Below are 16,949 nucleotides of genomic sequence, written 5' to 3' on the forward strand. Positions count from 1 at the left end.
CTGAGCAGGTGTCTAGGGACTCTCCCTGTACTCCTTTCCTCCTCCGGCTGGGAGGGAACCAGTGAGGGTGGGCAGGGCGGGGCAGCCCTTGCTAGCTTGGGATGGGAGGAGAGCAGGAGGGCCCAATAAAACAGGTTGAAATCTTCCCGCCTTTCTGCCTTTACCCAGGCGGTGCCCTCATCTCCTGGCTGGCAAACAGCAGGGCATGGTGATGAAAGTTCAAGGCTGGTGTCAGGAGGCCTGGGGGCTGTGGATCTGGCCCTGGCACTCACTCCATGCACACTCTTGACCCTAGGCAGTTTTCTTATCTACGAAATGTGTGGTGATGGTAATGAGAGATCTAAATCCTCTGGGATTTTTAGTTAACACATTACTAAGAACCTACTATGTGCCTAGCACTGGAGATACCATGTGCAAAAACAAACTCAGGCCCTGCTTTCATGGGTCTTTGAAGTCTAGTAGAAGAGGTCTGAAGATCAAATCTTCCCTGTGACTACGGTAAAATGGCAACTGTTACCTGTTTTAAAGGTCTGCAGAGCTAAAGCAGCTGGGAATGATGGAAGTGGCAGGAGAGGGAGTGAGTTGACAATCCGAGGAGCAGCAGGGAAGGATACAGTGAAGCATAGAGGTTTACTCCGTGAATACCCGTGGGCAGGAAACAGAACTCCGTAGTCGGATGGCTTACCCAAGAAACGGGGAGGCCAGTGGGCCAGCAGGAAGCTGGCCACTTCAAGGCACTGTGGCCATGGTCAGAGAAGGCGTTGAAGTTTTCGGGGGCGAAGTACAGCGTGAAGGAAGACAGAGAGAGATGGTTAAGAATTTGGGTCAACGCATCTTCCAAAGAAAAGATTTTTTAAAACAGCTTCCCCCTCCGAGGAGCCTTCCTTGATTTCTCCACCTTTGACCTATGGTATCCCTCCCTCTCTGGCTGTAGTCCAGCGAGACACTCAAGCCTCCAGGGCAGTCAGACCTGGGCTTTGTCTTCCTGTGTTAAACTACATTGTGGCTTCAAACGAGGTCCTCTGCCTTCTGAGGCCTCAGTTTCCCCAGCTGTGCCGAAGCAGGTTGTCTCGTAAGGACCCGCCCAGCGCTAACGCAACGTGATTCGGTCGGCAGGAGCAGTGGGCTGCCTGCATTGCTGCGCAGGCATCGGGCTGTCGGCTGAGTACAGTCACCCGGCTGCGGGCGCTCTCCTCCTGGGCCGGGGGCCGCGGGCCGCGGGCGAGGATCCCGGAGCCACACACTGCGCAGGGAAGTGGGGGCGCGACCCCCTGCTTGCGCGGGCGCCCCGCGGCCCCGCCCCCGCAGCCAGCGGCCCTGCGGCAGCCGGGGCCTGAGCTCCGCCCTCCCTCCTCCCGCCGGCCGCCCTCCTCCTCCCGCCTCCCTCGCTCGCTCGCTCCCTCCCTCCCCCGGGCCGGCTCGGCGCTGACTCCGCCGCACGCTGCAGCCGCGGCTGGAAGATGGCGGGGAACGACTGCGGCTCGCTGCTGGATGAGGAGCTCTCCTCCTTCTTCCTCAACTATCTCGCGGACACGCAGGTAAGATCAGCAGGGGCCACGGGCGGGGAGCCAGGGCCGCTGAGCTGCGGGGGCTGCCGCCGCAGCCGCGGAGGCCGGGAGGCAGCGGTGGGCGCATTGAGGGGATCGGGGGTTCCAGACTGCAGAGCCCCCCTTCCATGCACCCTGCAATGCACTTCTTTCTGGGGACAGGGAGCTGGAGGTCCCCCCACCACGCATGCCGGACCGTTGCGGTCGCTACGGCCGCTGGGGAGGGTCTAGCCTTGGTTGCTTGGAGTCCGGCCCACCCCCACACCCCCGACCGCTGAGCTGGAGGGGGGGGGGGGGGGTTCCGTGCTTCCTTGAAGAGGTTGAGCCGCGTCAGGTGTGGGAGACCCTCATGCTGGGTCTGGGTGCAGAAGGCGCGCCCTCAGGCTCCCGGCACTTGCTGCCGTACTTTCACGTGGACTTGTGGCCCCGGCGCAGGCGCCTGTCCCGGTCCCCGGAGTCCCCTGATCCTCCGGTCTCGGGTACGCGGTCTTCTACAGCTAGCCCCCCCGAGGCTCTCCAAAAGCTCCCGCAGCGCGGAGTTTCCTGCCAATTGCCCGCTGAAGGCATAGGGGTCTGCAGGGCACGTGGACATGCGGGCGGGGATAGCACCTTCCTGGTTTCGCTACCCGGTGGAGCCCCCGGGGGCGAAAGCCTGGCAGGATGGGGCCGGAGAACCGTCTGGGAGGGCCTGGGTACCCCTGCTGCGCGCGGCCCCTGCTGAGCGCTCGGCGATGCTGGGGGAAGGGAAGGCGAAGCGGCGAACCGGGATCAGGCTGCGCCTGGGAGACCCACTGGCGACACGCGCGTGACAGGAGAGGGTGCTCCGTTGGGCCGGGAGGGGCGAGGAAGCTGGTTACTTGGAAACGGGGGCGGGGGGGTTGCTGCTGGGATAAACTGCTCGGAAAATGCCTGCACAGGGAGTGCGCGCCCCCTACCCGTTCCCCAGTTTTCCCCACCCCATGCCTGTTGCAAGCATAAAGTTTGGCCCCGTAGTTAGGGTTTTTTCTACGGCCACCCCGGCGCGGGTAGCGGGGAGGCTGGGGGTGCAGCCGAACCGCGAATGAGACCCCGGATGCGGGTGCACGCCGGAGGCAGAGAGGGGCAGCTGGGCTCTACCGGGCGCGGCTCGCTAGGGCTGGTTTGGTACCTGGAGTCTGAGCGCCGGTGCCGGCTTGTTTTGCATAACACTGGAAGGGAGGGGGAGGGGGGCGGGATGTGGGAGGGGAGAGAGGGAAACTTTGCTTCTTGTTATATCTGCCTGTCTTTGGGCGGCAGCAGCTGTCATGGGACCGGGTGGGCGGGGAGAGCTTGCTAGCTGACTCCTTGCGTTGAGATGCGACTTGGAGGGGACGCAGCAGCCGAGACGTTCAGCTCTGGGGGACTCTGGGTGGTGAGTCCCGCTGGCTGCTGGAACCGCGCGGCGTGGCGGGGTGTCGCCGAGAGGAAGCCCGCCACGCGCAGAAGGCCGGTCCCTGATCGCTGCGGACGTCCATGCGTCAGGGAGCCGCGGGGCCTCGTGGTCGGTGGCGGGATCGTTTGGGTGGGTTCCGGACAGGGGCCGCAGGGGCTAGTGGCGTATGATCGCGCAGAAATTCTCCAGGCCAGGGGAAAAGTGTGATGAATGGTCTGCGCGCGGTAGTGTGTGTTTGTGTGCACACGCCGCGCACACCGGGCGCGTACCTTTACCTCTGACGAAACTGCAGTGGAGCTCCAGCGGCAGTCACCGGGCGCCGGCACTCGCCCCCGGTCCCTGTCTGCTCCGAAGGCCGATCCCAGTCTCGGCACCACCGCCGCGCCCACAGTCCCCTAGCCCCCAGCCCTCCTCTAGCCGACAGCGTGGGGCCGGAGAGACTGGATACAGGGTGGGCCGAGTTGCTGCTACGAAAGTTCTGCCCTCGGCCCTCTCGCTTGTCTGGGGGTGTCTGCAAACCCCTCTACTAAGACGAGGATGTAGGAGGCTTGAAATAGCCAGATACTCGTTCAGAGACCCACAGGAAGAACTCGACCACTTTGGACACGACCCCAGGTTTCAACACCATCTTCTGTGTTCTTCGGCTCACATTTGCCCTTTTAGCCGTCCAGAGTGCCTACCCAGCAGGCAAATTTCACCTAAGGAAACTAGAAATTTGGGTAATCGTGTATCAGCAGAAGCAGTGCAGTGGAAGTTAATCTGGGACGTTTTGCTTTTTTTATGCAACCACGTGATGGGCTGAGGCCCTTCGGGTGATCTCTGCCGTCCCAACTTGGAAAGTGTAATTGATAGGGGGAGCTTTGCCGCCGCCCCTAGAAGGCTCCGAGAGCCAGCCGGAAGAGGACCTGGGCGGGTCTTCGCGGGCCTCCTCATTTTACAGTTGGGGATCGAGGCTGTGAGGGCTGGACGGCTGGTACAGGACCACGCAGCCAGTGGGTGACAGAGCCACCCAGGGCTCCTGACTCCAGGTCCTGTGTGTTACCTCGAAATAGCACTGGACTTGGAGTCAGAAGGCCTGAGTGGAGTCGCCTTCCCCACTCTCTGGCTGGGTGACCCCGGAGCAAGCCATTTTAACCCTCGAGCCTCCTTTCCCCCATCTGTCAAATGGGGCTGGTGGTGCCTGCAAGAGAAGCCCAAGGCCCGTGGTTGGGGGTGAGCACTCTTTGCATGTGAGATGTCTGGTCCTTCCTGTAACTTCCTCTCCTCCCCCCAGACCCTCCCTGGCCCTCCCCTCCACCGTCTCCCCCTTTGGAAGCGGCGGGGGGAGTGAGTAGAAAGGTAATTTATCTGCTTTATCCCAAAGACTTGTCTTTGGCAGCTAATCCAGAGTTAGATAGAGGGAGGATTTCTCTTGCAGAGACTTAACTTACACCCATTCAGGTCAAAGTTCAGAAATTCAACAGCTTAAGGGTTGTGAAAGTTTCTTGGGAAGGTTTGGAGCATGTGTCCCAAAGGACTTTGTGTTGGCTCCTCTTTGTTCCAGGCCCCTGTCTGTAGTGTCCTCACCCACCATCCCTGCGTGGCCCTCTCCTCTGGCATGCCTCTCTAGCCCAACTTGCCCTGCTTTCTCTAGCCTCTGGTTGTCTTAGTCTGTGTTATACAACCAAGCATTTTGTGTGTGAGTCCTGTGGCCCAGTAAGATTCTGGAGCTAGAGTGGTGCCTTTAATGTCTTTGTGCCCCTCTGTCACCTGTCACCGTGCTGAGCGCCTTTGCTTAGCTCTTGGCTAGGCACAGAAATGACAGACATGGGACGCTCTCAGGCTGGCTGGGGGGACAGCTGGGCCGGGTATGGGGAGAGAGGAATGCAGAGGGCTGCAGCTGTGGGCAGTGACTTAGGCTCCAGAGACCACATAGTAAGCCCACACTAAATATGGGTTGTTTGAAGACACTTGGGACATCAATCATAGATGTGCACACTGTCAGAGATGGCAGGATCTTTATAAATCATCAAGTCCAACCCCTTATCATTTAAAAATATTTATTAATAGAATTGTTCGGAAAAACTGGCAAGCATAAAGAAAAAAAATGAAAATATGTAATCTTACCCAAACATAACCACCATTAATTTTTATGTGTTTTCTGACTTTTTCTTTCCTATTGATTCCTATGGATTATATTTTTTTGACAAAAATGGAATCATTCTTTGTATGGTAATTGTTAACTTGGAATCACACCATTCTAACATGCTTTTTTTTTGTCCTCCAAACAATATACTTTCCACATCAGCAAGTATTCTACCTAATATCTTAATATCTTAATGGTTATGTAATATTGAGGGTTGAACCAAAAGGTATTTAATCAATCCTTTGTTAGTCATTTAAGTAGTATATATATATATATATATTGCTCTTGTAAGCTGTGCTGAAATGAATATCTCTGCGTATGTCTTCTTTTCTTCATTTAAATTCCTAGAAATGAATTACTCTGTCAAAGGAACTATGCAGGCGTTTGGTAAACATATTTCTGGATTGCCTTCTAGAAAGATTGTGCTAATTTGCACACTAGCATTGTATGGGAATGCCCAGTTACCCATACCCAGAAAACTCTTGGCATTTTAATTGTTTTTCATTTTTACCAGTCTATTCATCAATAAATTTTGTCACCTTATTGTTTTAATGTGCATTTATTTGATGACTTGTGCTGCTTTCCCCCAAATGATTATGGGCCATTTATGGTCTGTTTCTGTGAAATGTCGTGTTAGTGAAATTGGTCCATTTTTCAGTTGGTATCCTGTTTCCTCGTTGTTCTAAAACTGGATCTGAACACCCAAAGGAGCACCTGCCACATGGAGAACTGGAAAAAAATGGCTTGACTGATGTTGACTTGCTTGGTCTGGAATGCTGCTGCCTCCACAGCCCCTGAAACCAGGGCTAACTTCTTTTCCAAGTCAAAGTTCTGGCCATCTATGGGGCAGGTTGAAGTGCAACCTTTGCTGGGTGCCTTTACCCACTCTTCATCTGTGTGAGACCCAGAAGACTTAACTTTTTCACCTGAGCGTAGAAGGGGACACATTTGCTGGCTCTGTTTACCAGAGACCCAGGGTTCACTTTCACTGGGGCTCCCTGGCTGGTGCTAATGCTCAGGATGCTTGTGGAACCCAGGAAAGGCCCAGCAACTGGGCCCAGCAACTGGCCCCTGGGGGTTTATGTTTCCCCTTCACCCTGGGGCCCTCCTCTTCCCAGCTGCTGCAGGCTAGCCAGAAGCCTCATCATTGCCAGGATGTGAGTCACCCTTTTCCTTCTCTCTCTGGAACAATAGAAGGAATACTGGTTTGAGTCAGAAGAAGCATTGCAAATGGGGGCTTATGCTGGGAAGCGAGTCCCTAACATGAGCATTGCAGTATTAATAGCTATCTCCTCCTGCATTATCATCATCATCAATGCCATTTATTGAGCATCCTCTATGTGCTGTGTGCTCTGCTGAGCCTTCTGTTTGTGTTATTACATATCATTCTCATAAGGATTTAACAAGGTATAGATGCCATTATTCCCATTTTACAGCTTATTATTATTCCCATTTACAGTTTCAGAAAACTCATTGACTTGCTGAAGATGGTCTACCTACATTACCTTGGAATAAGTGGAAATGCCAGTATCAATGGGCAAGGTCCATTGATGGTCAATGGGCAGGACCTCTTGATTCCACGTTCCATGAAGACAGGGACTACTCTCTTTCTATTCATTGTCTTCCAGCACCTTGAGCAAATGAAGGCAAATTGTCAAGAGAGAAGGCAGAAATACTTCTCTAAGCCTCTGTTTCTCAATCTGTGAAATGGGGATACTAGGCCCTAACTCTCAGGATTGGAAATTAAATAATAGAATGTAGATAAAATGAGCATCTGTTGTACACAAAACTTGGAATCCGTCTCTGAAACACTTTCGAAGGGCAAGATCAAGGATAGAAGCATAGAATTAACTCCTGCCCATGCAATCTTTTCTCTGTAAGAAAGGGAAGCACAGTTCTTGTGATAGGATGGAGGGAACCCAAATAAAGTCATTTAGAAGAGAATGAGCAGGGTTGTTTACTGTCTGTCCCTCTCCAACATAGTTGAATGCCTCAATTACATCCTGTGGACACTCAGCTGATGAGGAATCAATTGGACTGGATTGACTTTCCTGTTACTCTCTCTCATTTCCGGTCTGGGTCCTTGTCCATTCACAGCTGGGTTCCTGCATTTACTATCACACCAGACTTTATCCTCTCCTGGTTGTCCTCAGCCCCAGTGGAAGATCAGTCCTAGAGCACGTGTCTGATGCCACCCTGTTGTTCACACATCATGCATGGCTCCCTGCTGTGCTTAGTTGCTCAGGCATGTCTGACTCTTTGCGACCCCATGGACTGTAGCCCACCAGCCTCCTCTGTCGATGGGGATTCTTCAGGCAAGAATACTGGAGTGGGTTGCCATGCCCTCCTCCAGGGGAATCTTTCCAACTCAAGGATTGAACCCCGGTCTTCTGCATTGCAGGCGAATTCTTCACTGTCTGAGCCACCAAGTACTTTTAAAGGAAAACCTAAAGTTTAACCTCATGTGCAAGGGCGTTCGGGTACTTGAGGTTGAAGAGTTAGGCCCCTGACTTTATCCCAAGCTGTGTGCTTTCTCTTTGGGATCCTGACCTGCCCCAGGCTATGTCATGAATCTTCCAGGAGGTGTTGGCGCATGCAGGTATTTTCTGTCTTCTGTTGCAATTTCTACTATTTCCATTATGCATCCTGCACAAGACTCAGCTCCCACGCCATCATTTTGGTGACATCTCACATTCAGGTACCACTGCTCCATCCCATGTGTAGCAGAGAGCATTCTGAAGTCAGCCTGCCTGGGTTTGAGTCCTGGTTCTGTGATTTACCAACAGTGAAACCTTTGGTAGGTCACGTGACTTCTTCGAACTTCCATTTCCTCAGGTGTACAGATAACGATAAATAGTACTTCCCTGATAAAGCTGTTTCACTACAGAGTCAATGAAAATCAAAGGACAAATGGATTTAAAGCACCTAACAGAATGCATGGCATCGAAGCACCCAATGATAGGTGCATCTCTTGTAACATGTCTCCTTAAGTGTTTAGGAAATCATTCCAGATTGTTGTTAGGCTCCATGAGGGCATGGATTTTTGTTCACTTTGTTAAACATTTTTTTTCTCATAGTGAATAGACAAATGCCTGGAACACAGTAGCCATTCAGAATCCTTACTGGGTGAATAAATGAGCTAGACTATGAGCCTTTTTAGAGCACATGTTGCTCAGACGAGGCAGACTAAAAAAATCTGTTCGAATGACCTGAAAGTTCCTCTTCAGACATCCATCCCCAGCATTTTAATATATTCATAGCCTACCTGCATTTCAAGCCCCTGCTCACACTTGACCACTCTGGAAAGCCTGTGAAGCACACTATTCTGCTGACATGGAGGGTGCCACTTACTATCTGCTAGTGCTTTGTTTTATTTTCTGTGCAGCATGTAGGATCTTAGTTCCCTGACCAGGGATCGAGCTCGTGTCCCCTGCAATGGAAGCATGAAGTCTAAACCACTGGGTTGCCAGAGAAAGCCATGCCTGTGTGCTTTTATCCCTATAACTAGAATGACAGCTCAGGAAGGGCAAGAAAACATATTTTTATCCTGGTCTGGTTTTGTGTTTACCCATTTAAGTAGGCAAATTTTTGAGCTGAAGAATGTTTTATATGACTAGGTGTCAGGTTCTTTGCAAAGAACTTTGTATTTTAAACATTTTATGATGGAAAATAGCGAACATGCACAGCCAAAGCCAGTGGCAGGAAGGGAATCGGGAATATCCATGCCACTGTCACCCGGCTTTGGCCATTTTTGACAAGCGGCCACTCTTGTTTGTCCACTCACAGACCACATGTCATCTGTGGCTGTTAACTGTGTATCTGTGAAGAGACTTTTGAATTCTGTTGCAATGGTTTCTTCCAATAATGGTGAGATTGCTTCTGTTTTCCCCATTTTGTAAGTGATGAACTTAAAGCACGGAGGGGTTAAAGCAGTCACACAGGGTCTTGGAGCTAGTGAGTGTCTAACCTGGGATTTGAACATGGGTTCTTGAGCAGCTCACTCTCCTCGGCTTGGGAGGGACCTTGGAGCACATCAAATCAACCCCTACCATTCTCAGAAGGGACCCTGGGGCAGAGAAGGAGAAGCCACCTTGCTGGAGGAGTCCCAGGTCTCTTACTCCCTGACTAGTTTTTTTTCTGGTATCAGAACTTGAGGGGAGGGTGGGTCTTGGCTTTGGGGGAGGGACAGGGTGATGGTCCGAGGAGAGACTCTGCTGCCCAAGATGGCCAGGCTTTGTGGTGACTGTGGAGTCCTGGGGTACAGATCACCACCTCCTGGGACAGATTGCACGTTCTTCCAGCTCTCACTGTGCTGAAACCCCAGTGGGTTCATCCGTTCCTCTTGCAGTTGACTGTTTTTCAGTGGCTCAGTCGAGTCTGACTCTCCTCAACCCCGTGGACTGCAGCACACCAGGCTTCCCTGTCTATCACCAACTCTCGGAGCTTGCTCAAATCATGTCCATTGAGTCAGTAATGCCATCCAATCATCTCATCCTCTGTCGTCCCCTTCTCCTCCTGTGTTCAATCTTTCCCAGCATCAGGGTCTTTTCCAATGAGTAGGCTCTTCGCCATCAGGTGGCCAAAGTATTGGAGCTCCAGCATCAGTCCTTCCAATGAATATGAAGGATTGGTTTCTTTTAGGGTTGACTGGTTTGATCTCCTTGTAGTCCAAGGGACTCTCAAGAGTCTCCTCCAACACTGCAGTGCAAAAGCATCAGTTCTTCAGCACTCAGCCCTCTTTATGGTCCAACTCTCACATCCACACATGACTACTGGAAACACCATAGCCTTGGCTATACAGATCTTTGTTGGCAAAGTAATGCTTCTGCTTTTAACATGTAATTGACCTTGGGTTTTCTCATTATGTGCTCAGGACCATCCCTTACGGGAGACAGGGTTGGGAGTGGACAGAGCTGAGAGGAGGAAGCTGGCCTGAAGGCACATAGCTAGCTAGGCTCTGGTGGCAGCAAGACTCCAGGGCTCCTGCCCTGCCCTTCCTTTAAGGCAGAGCCTGAGTTGCCACCCGGGGCCCCAGGTCTAGAGTAGGAGACCAGAGAGACTTTTACAAGTCATGGCAAAGTCTTTGATTAATTATCCCCAAAGGCCTGTAATTACTGCTCTGTCTTTTAGGGAAGAAAACAAAGGTTTGCTCTAATTATTTGTTTCAGTGGCTGAGAGGGCTTTGAATCCTAGGATTGTACTTACAGGGTGAGCCCTGTGGCCTTTGGCACAAGAGTTTTTGTGTGTGTGTGCCTCAGCACTTTTATCTAAGAAATAGAACTGATAGTAGCACGTACTTAAGGGGTTTTCTGGAGAAGGGAATGGCAACCCACTCCAGTATTCTTGCCTGAAGAATTCCTTGGACAGAGGAGCCTGACAGACTGCAGTCCATGGGGTCGCGCACACGACTGGGTGACTAACACTTTCACTCAGGCTTCACTGGTGGCTCAGATGGTAAAGAATCTGCCTGCAATGCAGGAGACCTAGGTTTGGTCACTGTGTCGGGAAGATCCCCTAGAGAAGGAAATGGCTACCCACTCCAGTATTCTTTGCTTGGAGAATCCCATGGACAAAGGAGCCTGACAGGCTAGTCCATGGGGTTATAGAGTCGGACAGGACTGAGCAACTAACACTTTCACTTTTTCAAGGGATTTTACGAAAGGCTGTTTGAGATGATGCCTGTAAAGTGTTTAGAAATGCTCAGTATATAGGAGCCATTGTTAAAAAACAGACAAATATAATTCAGACCTTGCTATTTATCTTCCCACTGAACTCTTGGTCCTTGATCCTGTCTTAGCCCTGAGGTTCCTAATGTTATGATTTCCTTCACTATGTCTTTCTGGGGGGACTGGAGAAGAATCCCCTCCAGCTTTAGCCAAGTGTTCCCATGCTGACTTTTCGAAAAGCAAATCCAGTTAGATGCTACTTAAAGAGAGGAGAAGAAATATCCGTGATTAAGAGCTCTGGGCTTTGGAGTTTAACTGCCAAGGGTTTAAATTTGTGTTCTACCATTTACTAGCTATGTGACCTTCATCAAGTGTCTTAACCTCTCTGACCCCAGTTACCTTATGCAAAATTGGGGATAATTATAGTATGTTCTTAAGATAACTGCAGGAGAGAAATGTGCCTGCCACATTGCCTTACATATAGTAAGCACCCACCTGACATATAGTAAACCACTGTGAAGATGACAGGGGTAATTATGTAAATACACCAAGGTAGACTTGAGCTTTCAGGGGCTTGGGAGTGTCTTAGAGACCATCTTGCTCAATGCCCTCACCTTGAGGTGAAGAAGCAGACAGGGAGCAGACTAGGGAATGCCTTCATGTCGCCCAGCCTGGCTGCTGTCTGCTTGGCCAGAGGTGGCTCTGCATAGCAGGGACTCAACTGTCTGGGACCCACTGTCTGGTAACTCAGCCAGGCGAGCCCTGCTTGGCTGAGATGGATGCTCCCCGGCAGCTCTGCTGCCGTGTTTTTTCCTTGTGCTTGCCTGGCAGAACAGAGTCATTTAGCAGAGGGAGAGCAAGGAGACGTTAGAAACCAGGCCCTGAGCAGTTGCAGCAGCCGGCCCACGAGTGGCTCCCTGATGTTGCCATGGCAAACAGCCTTGGCAACGTGGCTGCTTGAACCTTATTTCTGGTCTCAGGCTCTTCTCAGAGAAGTGTGGTACCCAGGACATTGGGGAGGGCCCTGCCCTGGTTCTTTGGGACTGAGGATGGCCCAGCCTCCATGCTGCTAGTGACCCCAGACCCCAGAAACCCCTGTTCAAAACATCTGCAGGCTCATCCTCAGTGACCTGCAGAAGCAAGTTCCTTAGTACAGCATCCAAGACCTCAAACGCTTACCCATTTATCCATCTATCTGTCCATCTGTTATTCCAGTACTGTTGACCGTGCAACGCTGTACCCACTGCCACAAGAGCAGAACAATATATTATTTTTAACATGAATCCTGGTGTTCCTAGACTGCCCTCCTCTTCAACCATATCCTTCAACAGTGATGATAATGAGAACAGTTAAAAACTGCTAACCCTTTCAAGAACAGCATTTAATTTCAGAGGAACCCCATGAAGTGGGATTTACCCAACTTTGCAGTTGGGTAAACTGGGGTAAACTGAGGCTGACTTCCAGTTTATGGTGCTAATATTGTTTTGCAGTTTCTTTCCTACACCTGGCAACCCCTAGGACCCCTACCATGGGTATCTGTTGCCCCTCCCCAACTCCAGTAGCATCCTTCAAGGCCTCAAGGGCTGCCTCCCCTAAATCCCCCTCTGAGAATTGCTCCCCTTTTGCTCTGAGATCCTATAGTCTATGACAGAATTTGCATCTCCTATCTTCATTTTGTATTCTGTCACCCTGATTAGTTTATATCTGCTCTTTAGCCACTCCAAAACAAAGCACATGGGGAAACTGGCTATGAGGGTTTTGAATGTCCTGGTGAGGCATCAGCAAAGGTTTTTGTTAGTATTGTTATTAATAACAGTAAGCATAGAAAGTAGCTAACATTTCATGACCACGTAATACGTGCCAGGTACTAAGCTAGGACCTTCAGGTACATTGTCAGGTAAAGGATTCTCAGCTACTTGGAGAGGTCGGTGCTATGACAAACCAGAAAACTAAAGCTACCAGATGTTCAGTGGCTTGCTTCCAGTCACCCAGACAGACAATGGAAAGGCTGGGATTTGAGCCTAGGTCTGCCTGGCTTCAGAGCACATGGTCTTACCCACTGCAGTGTGACCAGTCTGGCTGAGCATATAACAAGGACTGGAATGGGGGTGATGGACAGCAGGATGGAGGCATCTAAACTTGGCCTCAGCTGGGGGATGCTCACTGGAAGTGAAAGAAAAAGTGGAAGAGAAGAGAGAGTGCAGGGGGCTCAGAGTGGCGTCCCTATAGCAGAGATGGGGGTGGGGTGGGGCACAGGGAGAATTTGCTTTGTGGGAAGATTTGTATGGGGAGTAGACCTCTATTTATTCTGGGCCTTCCCTGGAGCCTTGTTAAATGCAGAACTCTGGTCCCAGCCTGTGATAACTTTTATGTGTTTATTCTTTATGTTCTCTCTTCTCTAACCAGTCAGGACCAGAGCTCCCTAAGGAGAGGGATCTTGTCAAGCTGGTTCAACATCAGATCTCCCAATGCCTTGACAGCGGCTGGGGGCTGTAGGCCCCCAATAAATATTTGTTGAATTACTAAATGAATGAACACATGCCGTTTGATCTTTCAGGAAAGTCACCAGTCATTTGCCTGGCCACAGAAGCCCCTTCTCTGTGTGTGGAGCTAGGATGTGTGGGTGGGGGGGGTGGGGGGGGGTGTAGGAGGATTGTGCTAGTCCCCACAAGGAACCCACTGCCCTTGTCTCCAAGATAAGCCTTGCACACAAAGGAATCAAAGGACAAACATCTTTTGGAGCCTCCAGAACCCCCTATCAGAACACACCTCTAGCGGGCAGGTCTTTGTGGAATGTTAAAACACATTAGGAATCCAGTCTGTTGCTCTGGCCCAACTGGGGAGGGGCTCAGAGCTTCCAGAATCTACAGGGAGGGATTTGGTCAAATGTTATTATGTCTTCCAGGGAGACCAAAACCAACACCAACACCTTGCACCGGGCCTCATGTCCATTGCCCAGCTGCTTATTCCATTGGGTCCGGCCTCCACTCTGGAGGAAGAAAGTAGAGAGGGAATTCAGAGAGGTAAAGGGATCATTCAGGAACCCAGGATTGTACTCTCCAGCCCAAGAGGATTAGCTGCAAGCCAGATCAATCATTCCTTGCTCAGAATCGCCTGGAGACTCAGTCTGTTCCGTAGAAGATCACCCCTTACCCTTCCCGCCTAGGGCCAATTGGCTCCTTGTTTACACACAGCTCTCACAAGCGTGGCAGTCCTGTCCAAGCCTCAGGACATTAGAAGCAGCAAGTCAGTTCTGTTAGTGTGTCCATGCAAACGTGGGGTGCGGAGTACAGTTCCACCAGAGGCAGAAACACGTGGATTCAGCACTGAAGGCTACTGGGGCCTGAGCAAGCAGCCCCCTTATTCTGAATACATTACTGTGCAAAAGTACAAAGCTAATGCATTGTAGAGACAGTGTTTCATCCCCGAGGAAAGGTATATTCTGATCCATGGTCTCTGTTCAAGGAAGCAAGAAAGTGAAATATATTTTGGTGTCACTGTCTAAAACAGGTCTCTCAAGAGGAGGAAAAATTTCAAAGTTGTCTATAAATGAAGCTTATTGTGAGCACACATTATTTCTTGATAATGGCTGATGAAGAAGGAGTTGGTCTAGCTCTAAAAGTTTCTTTGAAAGTTGATGCAATCTTGTCACGTGAGAGGTTGTCTTTTGGATTTCCAAGGCTCCATGGAGTAGTAGAAAGGGCCTATGGCACATGCTGATTGGCTTCAAGAAACTGTGTAGCCCTGTGATGAATGAAAGCTGACTGTCTGTTTTAGATCTTAGCTTTATGGCTATTAACTGTGTGACCCAAGGAATTAGCCACTCTTTGCTCTTGTTTGCCAGCTCCCAAATGGGAATAATAATAGCTCCTACCTGCCAGAGTTGGTGGAACTAATCAGTAGTTCTCAGCCATGACTGCATATCAGAATCATCAGTGTAGTTTAAAAAAACATAATAATTATACGTCTGAGGCCATCCCAGACTTATTGAATGAGGATCTTTGAGAGCAACCCCTTAAGTGTCTGTTTTTTGAAAGCTCCCTGTCATAGACACCCTGCTTTGGTCCTAAACAATCAGATACTATTTGTAGAGTGTCTGGAATGAACTCTGTTGTCTCCTCCCTTCTCTGTCCTTCCAGTCTTAGTCCAGAGCACAGGATACAAATGACCCAGAAGCAGATAGAAGGCCCCTTTATGATGCCTGTGTAAAGCAGGGTGGCTCCCTTATCTGGCATTTCTGCTTGACCTTCACATTAATCTTATGTTATAGCAAGAGGAGAGTGTATGTGCATGCTAATTCACTTCAGTTGTGTCCCACTCTCTTCGACCCTAAGAACTATAGCCCACTAGGCTCCTCTGTCCTTGGAAATTCTCCAGGCTAGAATACTGGAGTGGGTTGCCATTCTCCTCCAGGGATCTTCCCAACTCAGTGATTGAACCCACGTCTCTTAAGTCTCCTGCACTGGCAAACAGGTTCTTTTCCTACTAGCACCACCTGAACAGCTTTCCCGTTTTACAGAGGGGCAAGTGCAGCCGAAGAGGGTGATTTGATAATGATCCTGCAGTGAATCAGATCTTTGTCTTTATCCCTCTGTCTGTCCCACTAGAGCCTCCACCACACACACATACATTTCTTGGGCAACTCAGGAGGTGCGGATTGTGAGGACTGCACAGGGTGTGGGTTGGAAGAGGGAGAAAGAAGGGAGCTCGGGGGAACCTAGGCTGCTTACAGACCCTTAAAGACCCATTTACAGGCTGGTGCAGGTTGCCCTACCAGGCCCTCTGATGGTGTAAAGCTGGAAGCCACTTCTCCTGATGCCCAGTTGGTTGTCCTCCCAGCTCTATGTGCTGCTTCTATGGAGAAGACAGGGTTTGGCTCCAGTGATAACAGGAGTAATCTTCCAGCTAGTGTAGTGAGACCTTTGCATATGCTGTTGCCTCTGTCAGGAATGCTCTCCCCAGGGCCCCTCACCTCCTCCAGATTTGCTGAGACATCACCTCCTTAGAGAAGCCTTCCCTGATCTTCCTGTTCTGTCCACTTTCTGTTGCAGTACCATGTTCTCTTTTCTTTAAGGTATTTAGCCATCCCAGATGCTTTCTTGTTTATTACTTTTCACCCCATTGAGTGCCTATGGCCCCATCATGACTGGATATTGCCTATCTGGTTCCCACTGCACCCCCAGAAGCTAGCCTAGGACCTGATGCATGGTTGGCATTCATTGAATGTTTCTTGAATGAATGAATTGTGTTGAGCCTTTAATCTGTATTGCCTATGGTGCTGAGTTCACTTAACTCTCCCAACAATCCCAGGACATAGAGCCCCAAACTTCAGATGAGGAGCCTGAGGCTCAGAGGGTGAGTGTAGGCCGGGGGACTAGTTCCTCTGCTGCTCAAGCCACACACAGGCACCTGGGGTCCCAATAGTACCCTGCCCCCAAGGAGTCATGCCCCAGTGCCCCAGTAACCTCATGCCACTTTCTTCCTTGGGTTGGGCAACAGCACCACCCTCTCTTGTGGGTGTCACCACGGGCATCTGTCCAGCAGCACCCAGGCCTCCAGCACTTGCCCTTTGCCCTGGTGGCCAAGGGAGTGGCTGCCTGGCATGCACTGTGTAGACCAGCCCCCTGCAGGAATGTGGCTGTCTCCCACCTCTGGAGGTGGTCTCAGACCAGGCAGTGCAGCAGGTGAGCCTAGAGGACAATGATGGTATCTTGTGCATGTGTGCTGAATTGCTTTAGTTGTGTCTCTTTGTGGCCCTGTGGACTGTAGCCTGCCAGGCTCCTCTGTGCATGAGATTCTCCAGGCAAGAATACTGGACTGGGTTGCCATGCCCTCCTCCAAGGGATCTTCCCAACCCAGGGATGGAACCTGCCTCTCTTACATCTCCTGCATTGGCAGGTGGGTTCTTTAGCACTAGTACCACCTTCCTAGAAGCTTGTTTCCCTAGAGATAAAGTGGGCCCGGTTTAGTGGATTGAAATGTGAGGAGAGCAGAGTGGGCAAGAGCAGTGGTCCCCAAACTTTTTGGCACCCGGGACTGGTTTTGTGAAAGACAGTTTTTCCATGGACCAGTGGGAAGGGGGATAATGGTCTCAGGATGATTCGAGCACATAACATTTATTGTGTACTTTATTTCTATTATTATTACATTGGTTCCATCTCAGATCATCAGGCATTAGATCTTGGAAGTTTGGGTACCCC

General features: G+C 50.7%; 1 protein-coding gene across 2 annotated transcripts in view; it reads left to right on the plus strand.

Moving 5' to 3' along the window:
- Positions 1–1,140: 1,140 nt before the first annotated feature.
- The window catches only part of PPARGC1B (PPARG coactivator 1 beta), a 110,216-nt gene continuing 94,407 nt past the window's right edge, over positions 1,141–16,949 (plus strand). For both annotated transcript variants that reach the window (XM_070465632.1, XM_020885376.2), the window contains exon 1: positions 1,141–1,538. In XM_070465632.1, the coding sequence (XP_070321733.1) occupies positions 1,461–1,538 (78 nt within the window). In that variant the 5' untranslated portion in view covers positions 1,141–1,460. The remainder of the gene's footprint in view (positions 1,539–16,949) is intronic.

This window comes from Odocoileus virginianus, chromosome 3, assembly GCF_023699985.2.
Source record: "Odocoileus virginianus isolate 20LAN1187 ecotype Illinois chromosome 3, Ovbor_1.2, whole genome shotgun sequence".
NCBI classification, from domain to species: domain Eukaryota; kingdom Metazoa; phylum Chordata; class Mammalia; order Artiodactyla; family Cervidae; genus Odocoileus; species Odocoileus virginianus.